Here is a 22,739-nt window from a genome sequence, read left to right on the forward strand (position 1 = left end):
TCTGTTTAACTAGCTTCCTAATTTTTTTGTGTATTGCCCTTTCTGAAGTTAAATGCTACTGTGGTGGGCTTTTTTTCGTGGTTTTTTCCTCCCCATAAGGATGTTAAACTTAATTATATTACTGTTGATATTATCAACCAGTTCAGCGATATTCACCCCTTGATCAGATCCTGTGCTCTACTTCGGACTAAATCAAGAATTGCCTCTCCTCTTGTGGGTTTTGGGACTAGCTACTCTAAGAAGCAGTCATTCATCTCTGCATCCCAGCCTAAGGCGACATGTACCCAGTCAATAAGGGGATAGTTGAAATCCTCCATTATTATTCTTTATACACTCTCTCTATCTCCCAGAACATCTGAAATATTAAATTTCATAGTAACAATCTTGCCACATCCACTTGTTTCAGAGTATTTTTTGTTTAAGGTTTATGTATGTTTCTGCTGGTGAGAACCCTCTTTCCATTGAATTAATGAAACCAGATTAAAAAACACCATACAGAGTTGAAATGTATGGCATATGACTTCCTGAACTTGACATCACATCTTCAAAGCCATAGTGGCGCCCAATTGAGAGCAGATATAAGAAATACTCTTTCCTTTAAAAATTAGGCTATTTTATCTAGCTATGTTTTTTTCTGTTTCTGCAGAGGAGAAAAATATATGGGAACATGGCAAGATGACCTCTGCCAGGGAAATGGTGTAGTGGTTACTCAGTTTGGACTGTACTATGAAGGTGCTTTTAGCAACAACAAAATGATGGTGAGTTGGACCTTAACCTGCATATTGTGGTGTCTGTTGTCCCCCCCCCCAGCCCCCCGCACTATTGTTTATCCTGTGCAGCACTCTACATATCACTGTCAAAATCTAACACTTCAGTTCTGTCCTGTAATTTTAAGATAGTCTTTGTAATGACTGGTCTATATTTTACTGAAATCTCCTACAGTAGCTGTCATTTTAAAAAGTCAACAGTTGCCAGTGGATATAATCTGAGATATCATAGTGTATCTCTATACCTAGAATGTGGTATTTTTAATCGTGACTATTGTATATACCATCTGTCCATAATTGCTCTGTTGTGTTAATTATGATTGTTTGTTTGTTTGTTTTTTCTTTATATAGGGAACTGGGGTTTTGCTTTCTGAAGATGATACAGTTTATGAAGGAGAGTTTTCGGATGACTGGACCCTTAGTGGAAAGGTTGTAATTTATACTTTTTGGGTTCCTTTTTCTACATTTGTTCTCTCTTCTTTGAATCATTTCTCAATGAGATTCAGTTTGTTAATTCTCTTCTCTACTCCTTCTCTTCTCCCCTACCCAAAGGGAACCCTGACCTTGCCAAATGGAGATTACATTGAAGGTCTCTTCAGTGGAGAATGGGGATCTGGGATAAAAATCACTGGAACCTACTTCAAACCCAGCTTGTATGACAGTGAGAAGGACAGACCTAAAGCATTGTGAGTTATGGATGGGGAATCACTTCTGGTCTGAGAGTAGAGTAATGCATTTGAGTGTAACTGAAATTAAATACCAATCTCATTCAAAGCTAGCTAGTTGAGCAAAAACATTTGATATAGAACAAAGTCTTTTGACTCTCTTTCTGTAGCTTTTCTAGAGTCTTTTATGGCAACTCTGTGGTTGGAGCTGGAGAAGGGTCAGGGAATGACATTACTGCATTGCGTTGCTAAGCAGGAATTGCAGGTCCTTGAAGACAAGGTGCAGGATGGTGGACTTGGGGAGGCTTACTTTTCTATCGTGTTTGCTTTTTTCCTTTCTTCTCCCCAGAACACAGCTTCAGACTACAAGTTATATGGCTGAGTTCAGAGACTGCAGGGGAAAAGAATGGGATAGTTTTATATTTGGAGAATTGTTGGCCACAGACCTTTTGACCTGTCGTTAGTTCCGTGGAGGAATCTGTGTTTTTTTAAAAAAACAACATCTTAGTAGAACTAGGGCTGTGCATAGAAAGTAGTTAACAGCAACTGGAAATGTACTGGGGGAACCTCCTAGATCACAACTGATGGTGTTTTCACACCTTGGCAAAGCTCATTCTAGAAAGCATCAATAAAACTCTCATTTGGAGGAACAGGTGGCACGTTGGGTTAGTCTGCTGACTTGTTGTCTTTAAGACCTGTGTTTGAGTCTCATTTTAAGTCATAATGAAGATACATTTGATTGCATCCTTGTTCTCATTTGTTCAAAGATTCATTGGCAGAGCTGTGGATGAAATTTCACAGTGTTTACTAGCACTATGCCTGGTTATACTAGTATTATGGATTCTTCAGTTTTAGGATCACTAAAGCTCACTCTGAAATTTCAGAAGTGTATATTAGAATGAAAACTATAACCCACATATTTTTACTTGGCTGACTTGTCACTATGCTTCCTGAAGCATTCACTGGTACTTTCTTTTGACAGCATTGACACCTACAACCTGATGCAAAGTTAGGCAGGCATCCCTGCTGAACTGAACAGTTGCAATCTTAGCTAGCTGTCTGCTTTTCACCCCAGTGGGGAGTCTATGAATAAATGTATGTACACACTTGTGAAGACTGGCTGTGAAACAGCAAGAGTTCTAACTCTCTTTTTTTTTTTTTCCAAATTGCCTTGATGTTCATAATTTATTGGTATTGTTGTAAAAAGGGCTAGCACCCACCTTTTGTGGTGGTATGAAACTAGAAAAGTTTCAAAGTACGGACAGTTCTCATTGTGCTTAATTCTAAGTGCGGTAAAACAAATTTAATACTCATAAACTATCAGTATCGATAACATGTTAATGGCTATACCTAAATCTGTATAAAACTGTCAATCACTGGAAACTTTTTTGTTCCTTCTGGGGGTCTCCAAACTTTTTTTCCTGGGAGTATCAATAATGGTGAAAGTAGACATAGCCAAATGCAGCACATTCCTTTTGTCTCAAAACCATTTATTACATCAAAGCAATGCATATTGAAGAACCACATGTATTCCATATTAGAACAGATTATGTGTATCATATATATAGGAAGACACTACTAAAAAGAGTAGACTGACATTTCTAATTGTGGAAGGAGTATCTATTTCTGTTAAATCTGTTAATGTTATTAGGTACACAGATTGCTGTACTTTTCAAGGCTGCTCTTTGACAGTGAGAAACATAAGGGCCACGCTGATCCTTAAATGAACTCTTTTCAGAAACGTTTGATAGTCAAACTACTGTAGATCAGAGTAGTTCTAGAGTCAACAGAAAAGGATTTTATATACCAGGTCATCTTACAATGGTCCAATAAGATAACACTGGACACTAGACTTAATAGTCATAAAATCTTAAATATTCAGATTTCCTCAAACAAGTGTGAACATCTTACAAGCACACAAATATAATTAGGCACAGTTTCACAGCTGGGTTGTAGTCCAAGACTGTTATGAATCAGAGTGGCAATTGGTGATGATTTATTTAGGAGGAAGCTTGGAATCCTAGCCGTGCCTGCTGATGAGAAATGGAAGGCAGTGTTTGAAGAATGCTGGCACCAGCTGGGTTGTGAGAATCCAGGCCAGGGAGACAGATGGAAGGCGTGGGACAGCATTGCTGTGGCTCTGACCACCAACCGACGTCAACACAAAGACAGGTTAGTGTAGTTGCCAGGAGGAAGAAATTATGGAAAAAAAAAAAAAAAAAAAAAAACTGGGATCACACCGACAGAAGACTAGGGAAACTTCTTTGAGATTTCTGTAGTTAATGAAAAATTCAGAAGTGCATTGTTTAACTTTACCTCATAATGCAAAATCTCTTTTTCAGAACAGATCACCTGGTAGGAGTTAGTTTGGATCATTACAGATGGTGTTATACATATTGTGCAATATATGTGTGAGGGGGTACAGTTGTCAGAGTGCAGGGCAACTGCACCTGTATTGTCTCCCTTTTGTCCATCAATGGTAAGCACTTGTAAGTTTCCAGCTCCCCAGTTATCGCCTCTCTTCGGTGGAGACATGTGTCTGTCTCCCTCCTGACTGAAGGGTTTTCAGGCTGCACAGTTCCCTGCCTTCACTGAGTACCCCAGCAAGTCAGACCACCTAAGTAGGCCTTCTTTGTTTTTCTCCTCAGAGGCTATAAACAGCATAATTGCCCATAGGTATAAGTTAGCTAGACAGCCCTTTCTAAGCAAGCATATTTATTCTTAAAGTGAAAGCATTACAGAGAAAACATTAAAAAACAACAACAAAAGAACCTACCTACATGCTAGTATGCTTACCAGAGATTACCCTAGCTCTAACAAGGGCTCTGGCAGTGGCAGGTGATCAGTCCTTCAAACCCTGTGATGGAGTCACAAGTTTGTAACAGCTGCTAGCTCAGAAGAAAGATATCTATGAATTGAAGTCTTTCCTTTATATAGTTTGAGTCTTTGATCTGCAGAGACTCTGAATAGGTAATCAGCCAGCCAATGGGTTTCTCTTCAAGGTATAGCTTCAAAAGGAGGGTCTGGAGATGGGGAATTGCATCCTTCTCATCCAAGTATTTCCTAGGGGTACCCATTCAACTAAAAGTTGTCTTGTCTGATTCATTTTTAAGAGTCTCTTTTGAAGCTCATAACACCTCCCAGGGTTTACAGTAGTCATATCTCCCCCCACCGAAGACAATGCATACAATCCCACACTAATACATAAACATTTGCTTTCATAATACAATGAATTCCTAAAATACTTTAACTTAATTCAGTAAGGTTTGTCCAGGATATGTTGGGAAATTGCCATATCTGTCACAACAGATTGATATGTACACCTCTACCTCAATATAACGTGACCTGATATAACATGAATTCGGATATAAAGCAGTGCTCCAGGGGGCGGATCAAAGCAAGTTCGATATAACGTGGTTTCACCTATAACGCAGTAAGATTTTTTTGGCTCCTGAGAACAGCATTATATCGAGGTAGAGGTGTATTAGAAGAGATTTTCCTTAGACACATTTACGTAAATGTGTCGATCTTATTTTAAATAATGTTGAGAAACAGTCATGATCTAAATCTGTTCTGAAGTATATTAAAATACACAGTGAACTCTGTAATAGAGGCTTGAGTTAGTACAGACCATAATCCAACTTTTATACTTCTCAGAAAGATTCATAATGTATTTAAAAAGTTCAAATAAGAAATAAAAGCAGAGGAGGAGAGACACTGAGGTAGAAGCCAGGGAGAATAGATGAAATTTGGAAATCACTAATAAAGAAAATAGGTATAGAAGGGCTGTAAAGAGCTTCAGGGAAGGCTCTTGTACCAAGAGTGTAAATTGTGCAAAGGAAAAGAGGAAGATGGCATTAAATGAAGGTAGGAGAGACCCATGAGACAGCTGGAGCAAATCTGTGCAGAGTTTTTCAAATAAATTAGCCATTTTGCACATGATACTGAAATCAGTGTTCAACTCCATGGATTTTTCTACCAAAGAGATATAGTGAGGTGCCTTTGTTTCACAGACACGACAAGATGGGCAGCAGCATTCTGCACGTTCTAGATTCTGTAGAGGTGAGATTTTTGGGAGGTCACAGAGAAGCAAATTGCAGTAGCAGAATTGAGAGAGGATAAAAGTATGGATGAGGACTTCAGCGGAGGTGAAATTGAGGCAATATTGTTGAAGTGGTGATAGGCACATTTGCAGGTAGAGATGCAGGAGGAGCAAGAAAGTTCATCGTGAACAACAGTGTCAACATGAAGAGGTTTGAGAAGGGAAATGTTTCCTAATCCACCATTTATCCTCCCACCTCACTTAAAAAAATATTTATTCATATGTCTTTAGACTCTAAAATCTGATTAAATATATGCATATGTACTGTGCATATTTCATGTATAATCCATACAATATCTCTGTCCTTGTATCTCTGCAGCCCAGAACTATTGAGTCGTTCACACACTCAGACACTGGAGAGTTTAGAGTTCATTCCACAACATGTTGGTGCCTTCACACTAGAGAAATATGAAAATATCAAGAAATATTTAATAAAGGTATTCTGAGCATCATCTAATATTGCTGGCTATTGTCTATAAAGCATGATTTCAGGTGTCGTAACTTGCTCATTGCCACTTAAATTATCCAGCTGATTTCAGTCAGTATCAATGTACAGTGTCTGTTAGTTTCTGTACTTGCACATTGAGGGTCCTAGTTAAGTTCTGCTCTCTCAAGTAATTGCCAAATTCACCTAACCAACCAATTAATAAGAAAAATATATGGGTGCTGCTTTCTCTAAAGCCTCAGCCCTCATGGTCACTTTTCTGGTAATACCAATCTGCTCATGAAGTCTGTTCTATGCTTCTCATGTTTCATCACTCTAAAAAGTGCTGAGTCCCAATAGAACATTCTGTGGAATTTTGAAATACTTGCGAGGTTACTGAAATATTTTGCGGGTTTTCTGTATAACTGCATAGATGATTTGCTGAGTTACGTGAGGTGGCTGTTCTGTGAATTCTTACATAATAGAGGAGTTTGCTACACTTTTCAGCTTGGTATAAACTTTACAGTCAAAATAAAGTTTTGACTGTTTCCGAAATTAGTTTGTATGTGTAATATGTCGTATGTGTAGTTGATATGCATGTATAACTTTTTTAAAAGGTTAAATTATTGAACCTTGACTAGTTGAACTGAGACTCCTGCTTGTGTCTCTTGTACTCAAGTTTCTTTTTATTCACAAGGGATAACAACATTTCTGTCTCTTGGATCTGTCTCTCTTACTGCTGCATAGCTGGTAACTCTCTAACACCTCTCCACTCAGGCCTGTGACACTCCTCTCCACCCTCTGGGGAGGCTTGTGGAGACACTAGTAGCTGTATACAGAATGACCTATGTTGGAGTGGGAGCCAATCGGCGTTTACTACAAGAGGCAGTAAGAGAAATTAAATCCTACCTCAAACGCATCTTCCAGTTGATCAGGTAAGAAGCATCGTGTTTTAAGTCAAATTGCTGCTGGATGTACTGAAAAACATTTCATTCTCCTAATCTGGTCAGTATTAATTTGGCTCTGTGTGCCAGCACTCCCCCATTCCTCTTAAATTTGAAAAGAGTCATGACAGGATTCTGTGCTTAGCTGACTTGATGAATCTGTACAGAAAACCCTTTCCCCCTGAAGGCTCTGTCCACAGTGGAACCCATTAAGGCTCTGTCCACAGTGGAAGGCATTCTTCAATATGGTGGTTTCTAGCTGGGCTCTAAGGACTTGTCCACATAGTGCATTAGTCTACACTAGAGGAGTGTAAATTCTAATGCGCGCTAGCATGTTGTGCAGTAACTGACCTGTTGCAAAGAGTGCTACAGTAATGCAAATTTGTAGTGCATGCCAGCCCAGTTAGTACGCAACACACTAGCACACACTAGAATTTATGCCTGTCTAGTGTGGACTAGTCCATCATGTAGACAAGTCCTAATGTCTGTTTCCAAGCCAGTGTATACAGGGGATGTTTGAGGGGATGGCATTAGAGCAATATGTAAACCAAGCTCAGACACGTAGCACAGGATTCACAGGAGTGTATTCTGTAAGAATTCTTGGTAGTAATCTCCATTCAAACTAAAGTGAAGAGCCGTGCTTAGATTTTTACCAGCTGCTATAGTTGTAGTACAGTAAGTTATTCTCCAAGCTGTCTATTATTCTACTATGGATATCTGCATTTTTAGTGTAGATGAAGGTGTTACTATAGTTAAGGTTTGTGCAAAACTGAATGTTTTTAATTTTGACTAGGAAAACATTACACCAACATACACTGAGACTTTTAACTAAACCTTATGGTTACACGTGGCACGTACTGTGAACCCCAGTATAATCTTTTTTTAAGAACATGTATTTTAAATAAGAAATCTGTAAATACGAATAAGAAAACTGTAGAATATTCAAACACATTTTAAGTTTTTTTTTGTTTTTTTTTTTTCCCCAAGCCAAACAGTAGTTGTAGTCTCAGCAAATCTTCTGACACTGTGCTACTCTATCCAGGTCGGTAGTTGATGACAGTTTTGATTATTAAATAGTAATAAGGTTATGTGGGACAAAAATCTTAAATTTAGGAAAACAATTCTCTCTCAACCCACAGTATGCCCTAATTCATTCTCTGTGCTATATTACATAATTCCGTACTTGTTTTCTGTCTCTCCAAATTTTCCAGGAATCTGATTGTTATTGAGCACTCTTGCATGATGTCAATAGTTTATGGTTTCTTAAAATTACTGGTCCCAGATGTACCTTAGTGAGATTGTCGTATCTTTTAAGACACGACCTTGCCTGAATAGTTAGCTAATGAAGAGAGGAGCCAAATGAAAAAGGAGCTGAGGAAAAATAACCTAATTAATGTGTATCAAGCTGTTTCTATTTGTGTCATAAGCTTAAATAATTGGATATGGCTTTGCTGCTAGGCTCACCCAGGAGAAATCACCATGTGCAACTTGTGTTAGAAGAGTGTGTGTCTCAGATAAATTCCTCTGCTTTCCCTTAGAAGTATGACTATATTAGCTATTTATGGACTCTTCTAATAAATCAAATGATGCAATTATGTATTTTATCTTTGAGGTTCTTGTTTCCTGATCTTCCTGAAGAGGGCAGCACAATTCCACTCTTGGTGACTGAGACAAAGAGAAGGAAATCCTTCTGTAGTGGGAAAATGGACTCCAGATCAGAATCTCCTGAACCTGGGTTTGTAGGGGAAAAATTGTCTTCAATAAACTAGTCAGTTCATAAACTAGTACCCAATTTGTAAAGCAATCCCTTCTTAGGAAAGCATTTAAGTATGTGCTTAAGTGCTGTCCTGAAATGGTACCTTAGATTTGTACCTATGTTAAACACTTTCCAAGGGAAAAATATATCTAGTAAGGAGGGAGGAAAATAGCTTTTGGCTCCGAAGACAGATTGTCATAAGCAAACATCATTCTGAGTGGCCTAAAGTAGAGACTAAATTCAAATACCATACTTGAATGGCTGGGAGATGAGTGTTGCATTATGATTCAGATTTTACATACAAGTTTTGAATTAGCATTGCAGGAACCGCATGCGGTTCTGATTGCCCCATCTTGAAAAAGATGTATTCAAATTGGGAAAGGCACAGAGAGGGGCAACAAAAATGGTGAGGGATATGGAACCACTTCCGTATGAGGAAAGAGTTTAAAACATTGGCACTGCTCAGCTTGGAAGAGACAACTGGAGGGTGGGGAATCATGATTTTATAGACCTCTGTCATAATGGTGTGGAGATAGTGAATAAGGAAGTGTTATTTACCTCTTCACATAAAACACAATGCAGGGGCACCTTAAGACATAAATAGGTGGTAGGTTTAAAACAAATATAAAGAAGTATTTCTTCACACAACGTACAGTCAACCCATGCAACTGATTGCCAGGGGATGTTGTGGAGGCCAAACGTATAACTAAGCGCAAAAAATTATTAGATAAGTTCATGGCTATAGGTCCATCAATGGCTATTAGCCAAGAAGGTCAGGATCATAACCTCATGCTCTAGGTGTCCCTAAACCTCTAACTGCCAGAAGCTGGGACTGGATGACAGAATGGTTCACTTGACACATTGCCCTGTTCTGTTCATTCACTCTGAAGCATCTGGCGCTGGCCACTGCCGGAAGACAGGATACTGGACTAGATGGACCATTGGTCTGACCCAGTTTGACTGTTCTTATGATCTTGTGTAGGAAAGCCTACTTGGTACCTATTTGGTTCTACAGTGTTGTACCTGGACTGTGGTGTTAAATAAAGAATCTTACTCATAATTGTAAATTTAGCACAAGTGTTAATTCCTTAACCTGCACCCTCTCCTTATCCTTCTCCCCTACTGAACATACTCTGAAATGGCTATGTATATGTTCTAATTGTTTGGCTCAGTTCCTTTTCTATAAATGTGTTCTTGTCTCTTCTCCCCCACCCATTTCTTTTCTGCTTTTTTCAGTTATGTGGTAACCAGTTCTGGGCTGCTGCTTCCTGTGTTGTTACCACGACTCTACCCTCCTTTGTTTATGTTATATGCCTTGGACAATGAACGTGAGGAGGATATTTACTGGGAATGTGTTCTTCGTCTAAACAAACAGTCAGATACAGCTCTTCTGAGCTTTCTCGGAGTTCAGCTGTGAGTATGCTGTTAGAAGTAATGGCTTTAACACTAAAACAAAACTGTGATATTTGGAAAACCATGGCCAGGTAAAGGCACTGTACCAAAATCCTTCCAATGCCAGTGGTTCTCAACCAATTTTATCATTGTGGGCCCCACAGAGCTGTAAATCCAGTGTCTCCTGCCCGGAGACCCCTCCACAGAGTGGGGCCAGAAGTGGAACCCTGACCCTGGACCCAGCTGTGGGGTCGGGTGGCAGCCTGGGCCCTGACCTCACAGGGGCCGTCCAGCAGTCCTGAGACAACCCCAACTCTGGACCCCGACCCTGGGGGGCTGTTGCGAGGCTGGGTGGCAGCCCTGGACCCCCACCATGTGGAGCCGGCAATCCCAACCCAACCAGGCAGCCGGGAGCCTGGACCCCGGACCCCATGCAGCCTGGTGGCTGTTAGCTGCAGCCCACCTGTGTGCTGAGTGCTAATTGGGCCGCGGGTTGAACTGCTGTCCTATGCTGTATTAATCTGTCATGGGCTGGTCTATATTTCCTTTTCTTTGACTATCAGAACATCTATATGTAACTATCTTTGTAGTAAGTAGTATGTGAGGGGGCTGATCACACAGATGCTCATTTTAAACTAATATGGTATTTGGTGATAGGAAAAGAAGTAGCCTGATAAATATAGAAAACTAAAAAGAAGTTAAGAATTGGAGGGTAGTGTTCCAAATTATAGTATTTTCAACTATTTCTGCTAAGTGTAGGTAATCATGTAGTGGGGGGAGGAAATTAGAAAAATCTTGAGGGTCCCTTTCTGTACTTCAAGCAAAAACTAAGTTAAAATCACTTTTTAAAAAACAGTAACTCATTCTATTAATTGAATACATGTGGTTTCTTACAGCAAATTTTGGCCAGTGACTGTGTCCATCCTTGGAGAAAGTAAAAAGGTATATCCACTTTTTAATGGAACAGAGGAATATGTGAGGTCACACACTTGGCAACATATTTATTATTCTCTTGTTTTTCCTTTATGCTTACATCTTTTGTATGTATTTTAAAGCTATGTTAGACGTCCTTACTGTAAGCAGCTGTCACTTCAGAAGTGCAGCTCTATCCAGAATTCCATTATTCCATATATTAGAGGATGCGTAGTTCTGAGAACTTTTAATATTTTAAAAGAAGCCTGCATCTGTTTTGTTTGGTCCACAGTTGTGAAAGAGGATGAGGTTAGAAACATCTCTTACCAGGGATAAGTTGTAAATTGCATTTGATAAAGACTTTTTTTAAAAATAGGGTAATACCACTTTTATTGTAGATTATCATTATTAATGATGCCTTTTTTTGGTGATGAAGGAACAGATTATACAATTAGGAACAATAGCCAGTTTCTGTTTCCCACTAATGGTGGCTTAACAATCAGAAGTCTCTTACTAGTTAACCTAAATATTTTGTTTACGTATATGGCTAGATTTATGCTGTAGATAGAAATCTTAATCAAAAACTTAAATTCAGTTTTCCATAGAGATACAGAGCCTTTTAGTTTTAGGTCATTACTTCAGTCAGCACAGGTCAGTGGTGACCAAATTTCTTTCCCATCAGATGGTTGCTATTATGTGAGACTATTTTGGTGGTCTCCTTCCAATTCCTTTTAGACCAGTGGTTCCCAACTTGTTCCGCCTCTTGCGCAGGGAAAGCTCCATGTGGTCCGAGTCGGTTTGTGTACCTGCCATGTCTGCAGGTTTGGCCAGTCGCGGCTCCCAGTGGCCACGGTTCGCTGCTCCAGGCCAATGGGAGCTGCTGGAAGCGGTGCGGGCTGAGGGACATACTGGCCGCTGCTTCCAGAAGCTCCCATTGGCCTGGAGCCGCAATCGGCCGAACCTGCAGATGCAGCAGGTAACAAGCCAGCCCGGCCCGTGTGGGGCTTTCCCCGCACAAGTGGTGGAACAAGTTTGGAAACGACTGATTTTAGACAAATATCACCATCACAGACACATTTTCAATATAATTCACTCTAATTGGCCTCCTGGTTGGCATCATGAGGAGTGAGGCAAAGGACTGAATCAAAAAAGAGACTGAATTTCTCTGCCTCTAGACTTGATCCTTCTAGGTCAGAGTTGAGATCTATTGGTGGGGCAGTATGAGGAAACCTACATCAACAATGCCCAGACAAGTAACCGTTTTGTTGACAGAGGACTTCAGTTTAAGTCAGTTCAGCATCTTTTATGTGCCCCAAAATCACTTTATAAAAAAATACTTCTATTTTACTGCATTTTTCTCACTCATATTTAATACAGTTGGATAGCTAACTTTGTAATACCCATGTTCGCTTTCTTGTGAGCTGTCAGAAGTATTTACTAGAAAGATTCTGATCTTCTCCTGATTACCTAGGTGGTACCAAACACAAAAGATGTCTGCTTTGCCTCAGCAGTTGAATGTTTACAACAGATCAGGTAATCCTTTGACTTTATCCCTCTGACTTGCTTTTCCTGTTCAGAATACTGCCTCAGTCTAAGGCTTTGTCTACACTGGAACTTCATGGGCAAAAAATAAAAACACGTTCCCCTCCTCCCCCCCCCCCCCCAACACAGGGATGGCTTCAGGCCCCAGCACGCCAAGCGCGTGCTTGGGGCGGCAAGCCCGTTGGGGGCGCTCTCCAGGTGTCTTGAGGGCGGCAAGCAGGCTGCCTTCAGTGGCTTGCCTGCAGAGGGTCTGCTGGTCCCACGGCTGCGGGAGGTCCTCCAAAGCTGCGGGACCAGCGGACCCTCCGCAGGCAAGCCGCCGAAGGCAGCCTGCCTGCTGTGCTTGGGGTGGCAAAATCCCTAGAGCCACCCCTGCCCAAACAACAACAGTTTTACAGACAAAAAGCGCTGATGTGAACAGCTCTCTGTCGGCAGGAGCATTTTTCTGCCAACAAAGCTGCTGCCACTTGTTGGGGGTGGAAGTTTTTTTGTCGGCGAGAGAGCTCTCTCCTGCTGGCAATCAGCAGCTACAGCATGCCTTTTAGCAGCACAGCTGAAGCAGCACAGCTATGTCGCTAAAAGCTGGGTAGTGTAGGCAAACCCTTAATTTAGTTATTAGATTGTGGTCTTCAGTTTGCCTCAGGATGTTGTTGCCATTCACATTGAACAAGGAGCCTTGAAAGACTTTTCTGTCTTTCTGCCAAAAATGTTAGTAACTTCGCAGTGAGGAGGTGGGTGAGCCCTTTTGTGTGGGGGCAGTTGATATCTTCAAGGCAGGTCTTTGTAAGCTACCTTGACAGAAACAAAAGGGAGAAGACACATAATCAATTGTGCGTGTGCATTTTTTAAGCAGTCAGGACAAAATGGCTTGCTTATGGAGGTAGTTTTCACAGCTAATGGCTGGAAACTATCTTAATTGCTGGTCTTCTCGTTTTAAAAATGTTTGAGTGGCAGTAATGAAGAAAGTCTTCTCAAACAGCAAGCACTGATTTAAAATAGCTTTACATAACATTGTTTTATGTTCAGTAATAGCTCTTGATCTGGTTTACTTGCAACTCAGTATGCTGTGCAGCTGGTATAGGCTTAGAAATGGGCAGCTTTTTGTGGCTGTGAAGCAAATGTGATCAGTGGCTATTTTGAAGGGTTCTAGCTTTCTGAAAAAGAAAAAAAACAGAAATTAACAAACTGTCTTTTTATTAAGATAAGTTGGTTTGCAACTCTTCATTGTAATCCCGATGGTTTCCTTTCCCAATAGTACAACCTTTACCCCATCCGACAAGCTGAAGGTGATCCAGCAGACTTTTGAAGAGATTTCTCAGAGTGTGCTTGAGACTCTTCAGGAAGACTTCTTGTGGTCAATGGATGACTTATTTCCTGTTTTTCTCTATGTGGTGCTACGAGCCAGGTAAGTGGTTTTTTGAAGTATGTAATAAAACTCACAGACCAACTAAATTGTTTCCTGAATGGGGATGGTTTATTAAAGTTGAAACAGAACTTTACTCAGTACAGCTGGAGGGTCTTAAGGGTAGTTTGTTAGTGCAGGTAGAGCTGTTAGCAACCCTAACTAGTTCAGCCATTTCTGACAGAGGCTGCAAAAAACATTTTGCCCATTTCAAAAAGCTTGTTAAAGTACAAAAGGCTAGAAAAATATGATGTCTTTTGCTCACGTGACAGGATAAGGAATTTGGGGTCTGAGGTGCACTTGATCGAGGACTTGATGGATCCGTATCTCCAGCATGGGGAACAAGGCATCATGTTCACTACTCTGAAGGTGAGTATGAAATTTACGTATCAACTGTCTAAAATTCCTATTGTCTTTTCTCTGGCAGCTAATATTCTTTGTACCCTTCCTATGGCAATGGCCACAACTAGAACCAATTTACATTTCAATGAAAGTTAACAAATTCTTTCAACCACTTCTGGCGCCACCCACTGATAAAATTTCAAGGTAATGCTAATGCTGGTTATTAATAAAATGGGATGTACATATACAAAATCACTTCATTTTGCTCAGACTTAAACTTAATGTGCTGGTACTGATTCCTCTTTCACCAGAAAAATCGAATTCCTGGTTTAAAGAAATTTTGAACATGCAGCTCCTGTGATGATTGAGCTCTCTAGTGTGTAGTAACATCTGATGTTCTGTTCTAGTGTGCAGGGGTTCCAATGTGGAAATTGGAAGTGGGATTGCTTTTATGTCCTAGTGCAGGAAAGAGGGGAGGTGAATGCTGCTGTTTAAAATTCTAGGTGAAATATCAAAAACTTTCTTTTTGTTAAATTAGTAACAACACAATCTGTCCGGTTCTTCTTTGAGATGTGTTGCTCATGTCAATTCCATTCTAGGTGTGTGGCAGTCATTGGAGATTTTTGCCTTAGCGGTATCCGTAGGGTCAGTTGTTGTGGAGCCCTCTTGAGTCCCATGATCATACATTGCTGTGTATCAGGCACCGCTGGCCCTACACCCTCTCGGTTCCTTCTTACCTCTCATGGTGGTTAGTTGGAGCGCCTTTCCTTGCATAACAAGGGTTAGTGGTTTCTCCTCTTCTGACGTCGAGTCTTAGGGCCTTGTAAATAGTTGTTCATAATAGTTAGTTTTAAGTATTTAAGTGTAGTTAGAAGTTAGAGTCCAATTGGGGTCTTTGTCCCAGGTGGGACATGCCCTGGTCCCCAGGGTTTAAGCCCTGCACGGACTTTAACAGGTCTATGCCTGTAAGTGACCCCCACAGCAGCTGCCCCTAGTGCTTGGGGAATCACATGTGAAGGATAAGTGTCATATCTGCAAAAACTTGGAACTCAGGACCCAGAAAGAGAGTGATACTCGTTTGAGGGCTCTCCTCATGGAGGCTTGCTCCAACTTCTGAGCCATCCTGGCTGGACTTGACCCCTAGTACCTCGGCCTCAATGCGCAGTGCACCTCTGGCACTAGGCTTCACCCGGCACTGCTCCTCGGCACCGGTGCCCAAAAAAACCCAGAAGAAGCACAGCTCCCCAGCACCAAACAAGAAAGGCCATGGGGCATCGGGCAAAGGACCCAGTTTGGGCCGCCCAGCCACTCTGGAGTCATGTGGACGTGCCTCCCCAGTCAGGTCCCTTAGCCCCTTATAGGATTCACTACCAACTCCCGGGAGGGGTTGCGGACCCAAACTTGTGGTGACATAAATGCCTTCCCAAGTTCCCCAATGCCAAGAGAGCAGAGCCGTCCACTTGTACCACTGGCCCCACGTGTGCCACAATAATTGGCAAAGGCTCCCTCCAAGGGCAAGCCAGCCATCAAGACCCCCCAGAGGGCAGTTGAGTGCTGCCAATCCGCTGAGCCAAGGCACCACGTTCCCAGGCACTCAATCTCCAGCACCACGTTCCCAGTCCCCACCATCTCGACACGGATCGCCTAGTGGGGGCGCCGGTCACTGCATCACCAATGCCGTTTGCTCTCCTGCCAGTCTTCCTCTCAGTGCAGATCTCAGTCACCCACTCTGTGGGAGCACTCTGCCACACCAGTTCCCCCAACACCAGCAACGGTCCTCCCACTCCCAAGCACCAGTTTCTGGTGGCAATGGCCAGCAGACAGAGGTGCCGACAGCCCTGCCATGGTCACCAGAAGAGGATTCCTCCAGCACAGAAGGGCAGCTTAGCCCCTTGTCGAGACCCCACCAGCGTTGTTGGGCATCAGAGGCTGTCGACTTCCACGGCGCCACCATGGCAATGTGGCCAGCGCAGTGGTGATATTGGAGCGCATGGGGCATGCTGGTGATGCCAATGCACCCTTCGCACTGCTCATCTACCACCATCTCAGAGCAACAGTTGATGGCAGGGGGCTTGGCAGGGGTAGGGGAGACAATGCCCACCCCAAAACCCCCTGCCCCCATGGGGGATGATGCCCCAGGGACACCTCTGATGGTACAGTAATCATCCTCTGGATGGAGTGACCATGGGTGGTCGTGGGATGCTCAAGGGCCAGACCCTGCTTTGACAGGTGGCTGAGAACTTGGGCCTAGAAGTGGAGGAGCTGGCTGAGCAGGCAGACACCTTGTTTAATGTGCTCTCGGCCTCTACCCCTGCCCTACCAGTGCATGATGGCGTCCTGAAAATCATGCAGGCCCTCTGGCAAACCGCATTGTCCAGCTCTTCCACTTCCAAAAGACCTGAAAAAAAGTACTTTGTTCTGGCCAAAGGGTTCGAGTACCTATATACCCACCCGCATCTGAGCTGGTTGGTCATTTCTGCAGCCAGTGAGGAGGACAAGCAGGGGCACACCAGTTAAACTCCTAAAAATAAGGAGGCCAAAAGACTGGACTTTTCGGGGGAAACTATTCGACAGCTAGCCTGCAATTCTGGGTAAGCAAACCACCAGGCTCTCTTGGGCAGGTATAATTTTAACTTACAGGACTCCCTCTGTAAATGTAAGGAGTCCCTCCCCTAAGATTTGGCCCGAGAATTCGGCACCCAGTGGTGGAGAAGCGTACCACAGCAGAGAGGTGCTCTTTCCAAATGGTATAGGACCAAAGTTCCCTGCACAGGTGCTCAGGGCTGTGACAGGAGAGATTTCTCTCCCACAGCCCCAAGCCACCCTGGGCCGGACCTGCTGCAGCTGTGGGAGAGGCACCCCTCCCCCAAGTCCCGGCACAGACCTGCCACAGCCGTGGGAGATGTGTCCCTCCCCCAGCCCCAGCACGGACCTGCCGCAGTGGGGAGAGGTGACCCTCACCCCTAGCCCAGGTGTCACACACCACCTCCATTTTGGTGCACATTGGTGGGAAAAGTTTTAGAAGGATCACTGCATAGAACATGTAGGACATAGTGGCTAGGGCAGTAGTCAGGAGGTGCAGCAATTCAGGACGTCCCATTCAATGGGATTGGACTCTTTTTGCAAAGCAGATGGATGTGAGGCTGCATGGGTTGAAGGACACTCAGGCCACCCTTCACTCACTGGATATACCTATGTCACAGTCTGCAAAGAAGCAGTTCTGGCCTCCCCCTGCTGTCAAGGCTTTGGCAGCCTCGATGGGTCTGCAAGGAGAAGGGATAGAGACTCGAGTTTTAGTCACTGTCCCTCCTCCTCCTTCCGCTCACCCACAAAGCCCAGCCCGGCAAAGCATCCTGGGGGTCAGAAGTGCTTTTTGAAGGTACGCTCGAGAGCAATGCCTCAGCTGCCCGGATCCACGTTTCGGGGCACGTTGGACTTGATCTCCCATGTGAAGAACCACCCGTCCACCATGGCTCACACCTGCCTGTAGTGGTTTGGCCGCGTGTACATATGGTCAGTCATGTCCAGCTCCATCTCCGGACTCTGCAGGCGTGGCTGGCATTGGTCTACATCTTCAACAGGTGTGACCTAGACCGGGTAGTCAGTCTAACATCTGGTTGTCCCTAGATTGGTGGTTGGACCTCTGGTTGGTGTTGGAGGGAGTTCTCTTCGTGGCCCTGGCCCCGTTGTTGACCCTGGTCTCCATTGCTTCAGACCTGGGCTCAGGAGCCCACCTGGGCAAGCTCAGCACCCAGGGCCATTAGTTGTGGGATAATTTGGCCCTCAATACCAACCTCAGGGAGCTCAGAGTGGCTCACCTAGCCTGCCAGGCTTTCTTACCTCACCGGAAGGGCAAGGTAGAGCAGATCTTGACGGACAGTACCACCACAATGTATTACATCAGAGCCAGGTCATCGGCCCTATGCCAAGAAGCTCTCTGTCTTTTGGGACTTTTGTGTGCCACATGCCATTCATCTGGTAGCCGCGCACCTGCCCAGGATCAGGAACATTCTGGCAGATCACCTCAGCAGGATCTTCTTGTACCCATATGAGTTGTCACTCCATCCAGAAGTGGTCAGTATGATCCCCCAGAGGTGGGAGACTCCCCGGGTGGACTTGTTTGCGTCCAGGCAGAACAGGAAATACCATGTGTTCTGTTCATACCATTGGATTGACAGGGGCTCCCTGTCAGATGTTTCTCATCCCGTGGTCAGGGGCTCTAATGTATGCCTTCTGGCCAGTGTCATTGATTCTCAGGGTCCTTGGGAAGATCAAGCAGGACAGGGAGCAGGTTATCCTAATAGCCCCTGCATGGCCTCGCCAGCACTGGTTCAGCATGCTGCCAAACCTTTTGGTAGCCACCCCACTGCAGCTGCTCCTCTGGCCAGATCTGCTGTCCTAGAATCATGGCCGCTTTCTGCACCTGAGCCTAGTGGCGCTATGCCTGACTGCATGGCTGAACGGGACGAACAGGAATGCCCGGCTTGTGTTCAGCAGTTCTGGTTGGGTAGCAGGACATATTCCACCAGAGTGGCTTTCCTGGCCAAATGGAAAAGGTTCATGTGTTGGGCCTCGGCATGGCATCTCTGGGCTGAGCAGGCCTCTCTGAAGGAGGTCCTGGATTATCTTCTGCACTTCAAACAGGTTTGTTTCTGTCATCGATCAGAGACCGCCCGGCCCCTATTGCAGCCTTCCACCCTCCGTTCCAAGGCAAGTTGGTCTTCGCTCATGATATGACAACATGGTTTTTGAAAGGTCTGGAACATCTCTACCCACACGTCCAGGATCCTGTTCCTTCCTGGGATCTGAATCTCGTGCTGTCAAGACTCATGGGTGCCCCATTCAAGCCCCTGGCCTCCTGCTTCTCTCTTGGAAGGTTTTGTTGCTGGTTGTGATAACGGCCCACAGGGTGTTTGAGATCAGGGTGCTTGCTTACTTCAGAGCCGCCCTATATGGTATTCTTCAGAATAAGGTCCAGCTGCGACCACACCTGGTGTTTGTAACCAAGGTTGTTTCCCAGTTTCATACTGGCCAGGATATATACTTACCTGTCTTCTTTCCAAAGCTTCATACATCAGATGAAGAACGCAGGCTGCACGCTCGGGACATCAGGAGGGCACTGGCCTTCTACATAGGCAGGAAAAGGCCGTTACATAAGTTGATGCAACTGTTTGTGGCGGTGGCAGACAGAATGAGATATTCTGCTCAAAGGATTTTATTCTGGATCACTGCCTGCATCCGCTACTGCTATGAGCTGGCAAACGTGCCTCTGCTGACAGTCATGACAGCATACCTGATCAGGGAAAAGGTGTCATCAGCAACCTTCCTGGCGCAGGTTCCAGTCCAAGATACCTGTAGAGCTGCTACCTAGACATCTGTCCAGATGCACTAAATCAGCAAGCTCAAGACAATGCTGCATTTGGCAGAGCAGTGCTCCAAGCTGCATGACCGTGAACTCTGAATCCACCTCTATGGACAGTGCTTGTAAGTCACCTAGAATGGAATCGACACGAGCAAGTACTTGAAGAAAAAACAGTTACTTACCTTTTCGTATCTTCTTCTTCGAGATGTGGTGTTCATATCCCTTCCATTACCCGCCCCCCTGTCCCTCTGTTGAAGTTGCCAGCAAGAAGGAACTGAGAGGGCATAGGGCTGGCAGCGCCTGATATACTGACATATGAGTGCAGCACTTCAAGGGGCACCGCAGCCGACCCTGTGGGTACCGCTAAGGCAAAAATCTCCAACAACCATGCACGTGGGCATGCCCACACATAGAATGGAATAGACATGAGCAACACATCTCTAAGAACAACAGTGATCAAAAGATAGGTAAATGGTTTGGGGGTTTTTTTTTTGCCATTGGTATGAGTATTTTCCCAAAGTTTCCAATTGCTGCCTATCTAAACAATATATGAAACAGTCAATTAGAACTGAATGGCTGTCTAAGCTAGAGCTTTTTTCTAGCTACTCTTAGGACCTTTTATTGTAATGTCTGGGTACATCAAAAACATCTATTTGAAAGATTGTCTACACAGCAAAAAATTTTAAAAAAATCTCTGTCAGTGAGTCTGAGCCCAGGTCAACTGAGTCAGGTTCATGCTGCGGGGCTAAAAATAGCAATGTAGACTTTTGGGCTGGGGCTGCAAGCCCTTCCTCCCTCTCCCGGGTTTCAGAGCCCAGGCTCCGGCCTAAGCCCAAAAATCTACACTGCTATTTTTAGCCCTCCAGCATAAGCCTGAGTCAGTTGACCAAGGCTCTGAGACTTGCTGCCATGGGGTTTTTGCACGTTACACAGGACATCTGTGACAAAACTTGGAACTGAACCCAAGGATCTGGAGTCCCAAACCATCCTCCCATTCCATGAGGAGGTAAACATTATTATTTGAACTTAAAAGCTCAGACCTTCCCTCTGATACTTCATGACATCTAACAAGATTGCTGCACAGTGAATGTTATCAGTTGTGCAGTGACCACAGAAAGTCTAACTTCCTGGGGTCCTGCGGGGAAGCCGGGGGGGGGATTAAATCTATAGATGTGTAGCGCATTTTGTAGGTTAACTGGGGTGGATGGGGGGGAATCATGGAAAGTAGTATTTTTAAGTTAAACTGAATTTTGTTTCAATTCAGGCTTGTTACTACCAGATTCAACATGAAAAGCTCACCTAGATCGCCTCTGCAACCTAAGTAGATGAGTATCTACTGAGTGGAGCTTCAGCAACATCCATGTTCTTCCCTAGAATGGCACTTACAACAGAGATATGTGGATATTGCTTCTGAACCGCATATAAGGATTGAAAAAACCAATTACTGAGGCAAACTAGAGGAAATGACAGAGCAGAAAAGTAATACTTAAACTTGGCCTGTCCAACAATTTCCAAGAAGAGAGACTATTTGCCGGTCTAAAGGAGGGATTGTTTATTCTTCCTAAATTAGCAGTGTTTTTAAAAGGCATGACATCGACTTGGAGTTAATATGTAAAGAGTAGTCTGGCCATATGGCTTCTTAGACGGTGGGTTTCTGGTTTTCCTGAATCTACCTGCACTGACCACAGATTGCTTTAAAAGGATTACATTGCATCATAGAACCACTCTGTGTCTTCCTGAATTAAGCTGCTAATTATGTTTGTGTCTGAAAAAGGGAAAAAGAAAAGTTACTGTGTTAGTATTTATAACAGGCAGTTTACAGAATATCTGTCTAGAAGGGTTCTGACTGAATCATTTGTAGCAGGATTGCTGAAAGCAGCCCTTAGTTGCTGTTATGGAAATCATCAAATTGTCATGGGCTCCTTTACATCCACAGTGGTAAGAACATATCCTTCTTATTTAATTAACTTCATAAACAAAAAGCACTAGCGGTTTTGAATTTCTTTGCTGAATTTGGTACTTTATAAGTTTTTGCAGAACTATTAGTTTCATTTTTCCTAGCCTTGCATTCTAAGTCCCAAGGATGAACAATGTGCAGGCTGTTTTTGGAACAGTTTTCTTGTGAAGTCCATGCTGCAGGAGAATGAGAACGTGTTTTAAACTAAGTGACACTAGATTTGGACTGAGATTTTGGCTCCCTCTATTATGCTGTACTTGGCAAGGGAAAACTCACTGTTATATTCTCAAAGGTATTGTAAAACAAAAACTTAATCTCAGTGTTTGGGTTTTTGTTTGTGTGCATGTTCTCTTGTGGTTTACATTTATCTTCATTTATACAAATAATGCCAGTGAACATTTGGATAAAATGGGTGCTGTTCTTTACCATGTCTGACAGAAAAGTGGGAGATATATGAAATGTTCTCATGACTTACCTTGAATTAGCATAGTAAAGGCTAAATTGGTTTTGGAAATCAGAATCATGGCTTGTGTGTTGACCCTTTAAAAAATAGAAACAAAACTGTTCATTGAAATGCTGTTGGGAGCAGTGACTGTAATGTAGCACTTTTCATAATAAAGTAAAGAGTATTTGTCTTTGAGACTTTTTGTGGATGGTTGGAGAAAAGAAAATTAAAAGGTACAGCAAGAGTCTATTTAAAATCTCATTTAACATAACACCTATCTCTAGAGTCCCACTAATATCTTCTTTTAAAAGGTGTCTCTTTAATACAAATAATTGTTATCAAAGGTGTGCTTAGAGAAAATATTTGTTGTTAGATCCAAAAATAGTTATTTTAATTAAGTAAACTGTTTCCTACTGAATTTCAAAAACCTCTTAAGGGACAGGAGCTTTTGGGGAGTAAGACTGCAGCATGTGGATTTTTGTTTTGACCTTTTTTTCTTTTTTTTTCATTAAAGTACTTCACAACCATTTCTTCTTTGAGTAGATTCAGCTGTGTTCCATTTGGATGTGCGTGTGCCCATAGCACCAAAGCTGGAGAACTTTGCTGAGCAGTACCTGTAGGAGTGGCTGTCGCACTCTGTGAACCAAGCCCCTCTCTTGCCAGCTAGATTCAGAGATCTGTGGGGTGTTTTCATCTCATGTTGTTTTTTATCTGTTTTCTGAGAGTT

At 43.2% G+C, this 22,739-nt stretch overlaps 1 protein-coding gene across 5 annotated transcripts in view; it reads left to right on the plus strand.

The window, feature by feature from the left end:
- ALS2 (alsin Rho guanine nucleotide exchange factor ALS2) overlaps positions 1-22,207 on the plus strand; it is a 66,950-nt gene extending 44,743 nt beyond the window's left edge. For 4 of the 5 annotated variants that reach the window (XM_032799506.2, XM_032799505.2, XM_075070001.1 and 1 more), the window contains exons 22-34: positions 647-758; positions 1,119-1,196; positions 1,320-1,453; positions 3,437-3,604; positions 5,854-5,971; positions 6,736-6,893; positions 8,515-8,637; positions 9,895-10,071; positions 10,947-10,992; positions 12,434-12,495; positions 13,760-13,909; positions 14,179-14,275; positions 20,875-22,207. In XM_032799506.2, coding sequence (XP_032655397.1) covers positions 647-758; positions 1,119-1,196; positions 1,320-1,453; positions 3,437-3,604; positions 5,854-5,971; positions 6,736-6,893; positions 8,515-8,637; positions 9,895-10,071; positions 10,947-10,992; positions 12,434-12,495; positions 13,760-13,909; positions 14,179-14,275; positions 20,875-20,913 — 1,462 coding nt within the window. In that variant the 3' untranslated portion in view covers positions 20,914-22,207. The remainder of the gene's footprint in view (positions 1-646; positions 759-1,118; positions 1,197-1,319; positions 1,454-3,436; positions 3,605-5,853; positions 5,972-6,735; positions 6,894-8,514; positions 8,638-9,894; positions 10,072-10,946; positions 10,993-12,433; positions 12,496-13,759; positions 13,910-14,178; positions 14,276-20,874) is intronic. The other variant, XM_032799509.2, reaches the window with a different exon arrangement.
- Positions 22,208-22,739: the final 532 nt, after the last annotated feature.

Source organism: Chelonoidis abingdonii, chromosome 10 (assembly GCF_003597395.2).
Source record: "Chelonoidis abingdonii isolate Lonesome George chromosome 10, CheloAbing_2.0, whole genome shotgun sequence".
NCBI lineage: Eukaryota > Metazoa > Chordata > Testudines > Testudinidae > Chelonoidis > Chelonoidis abingdonii.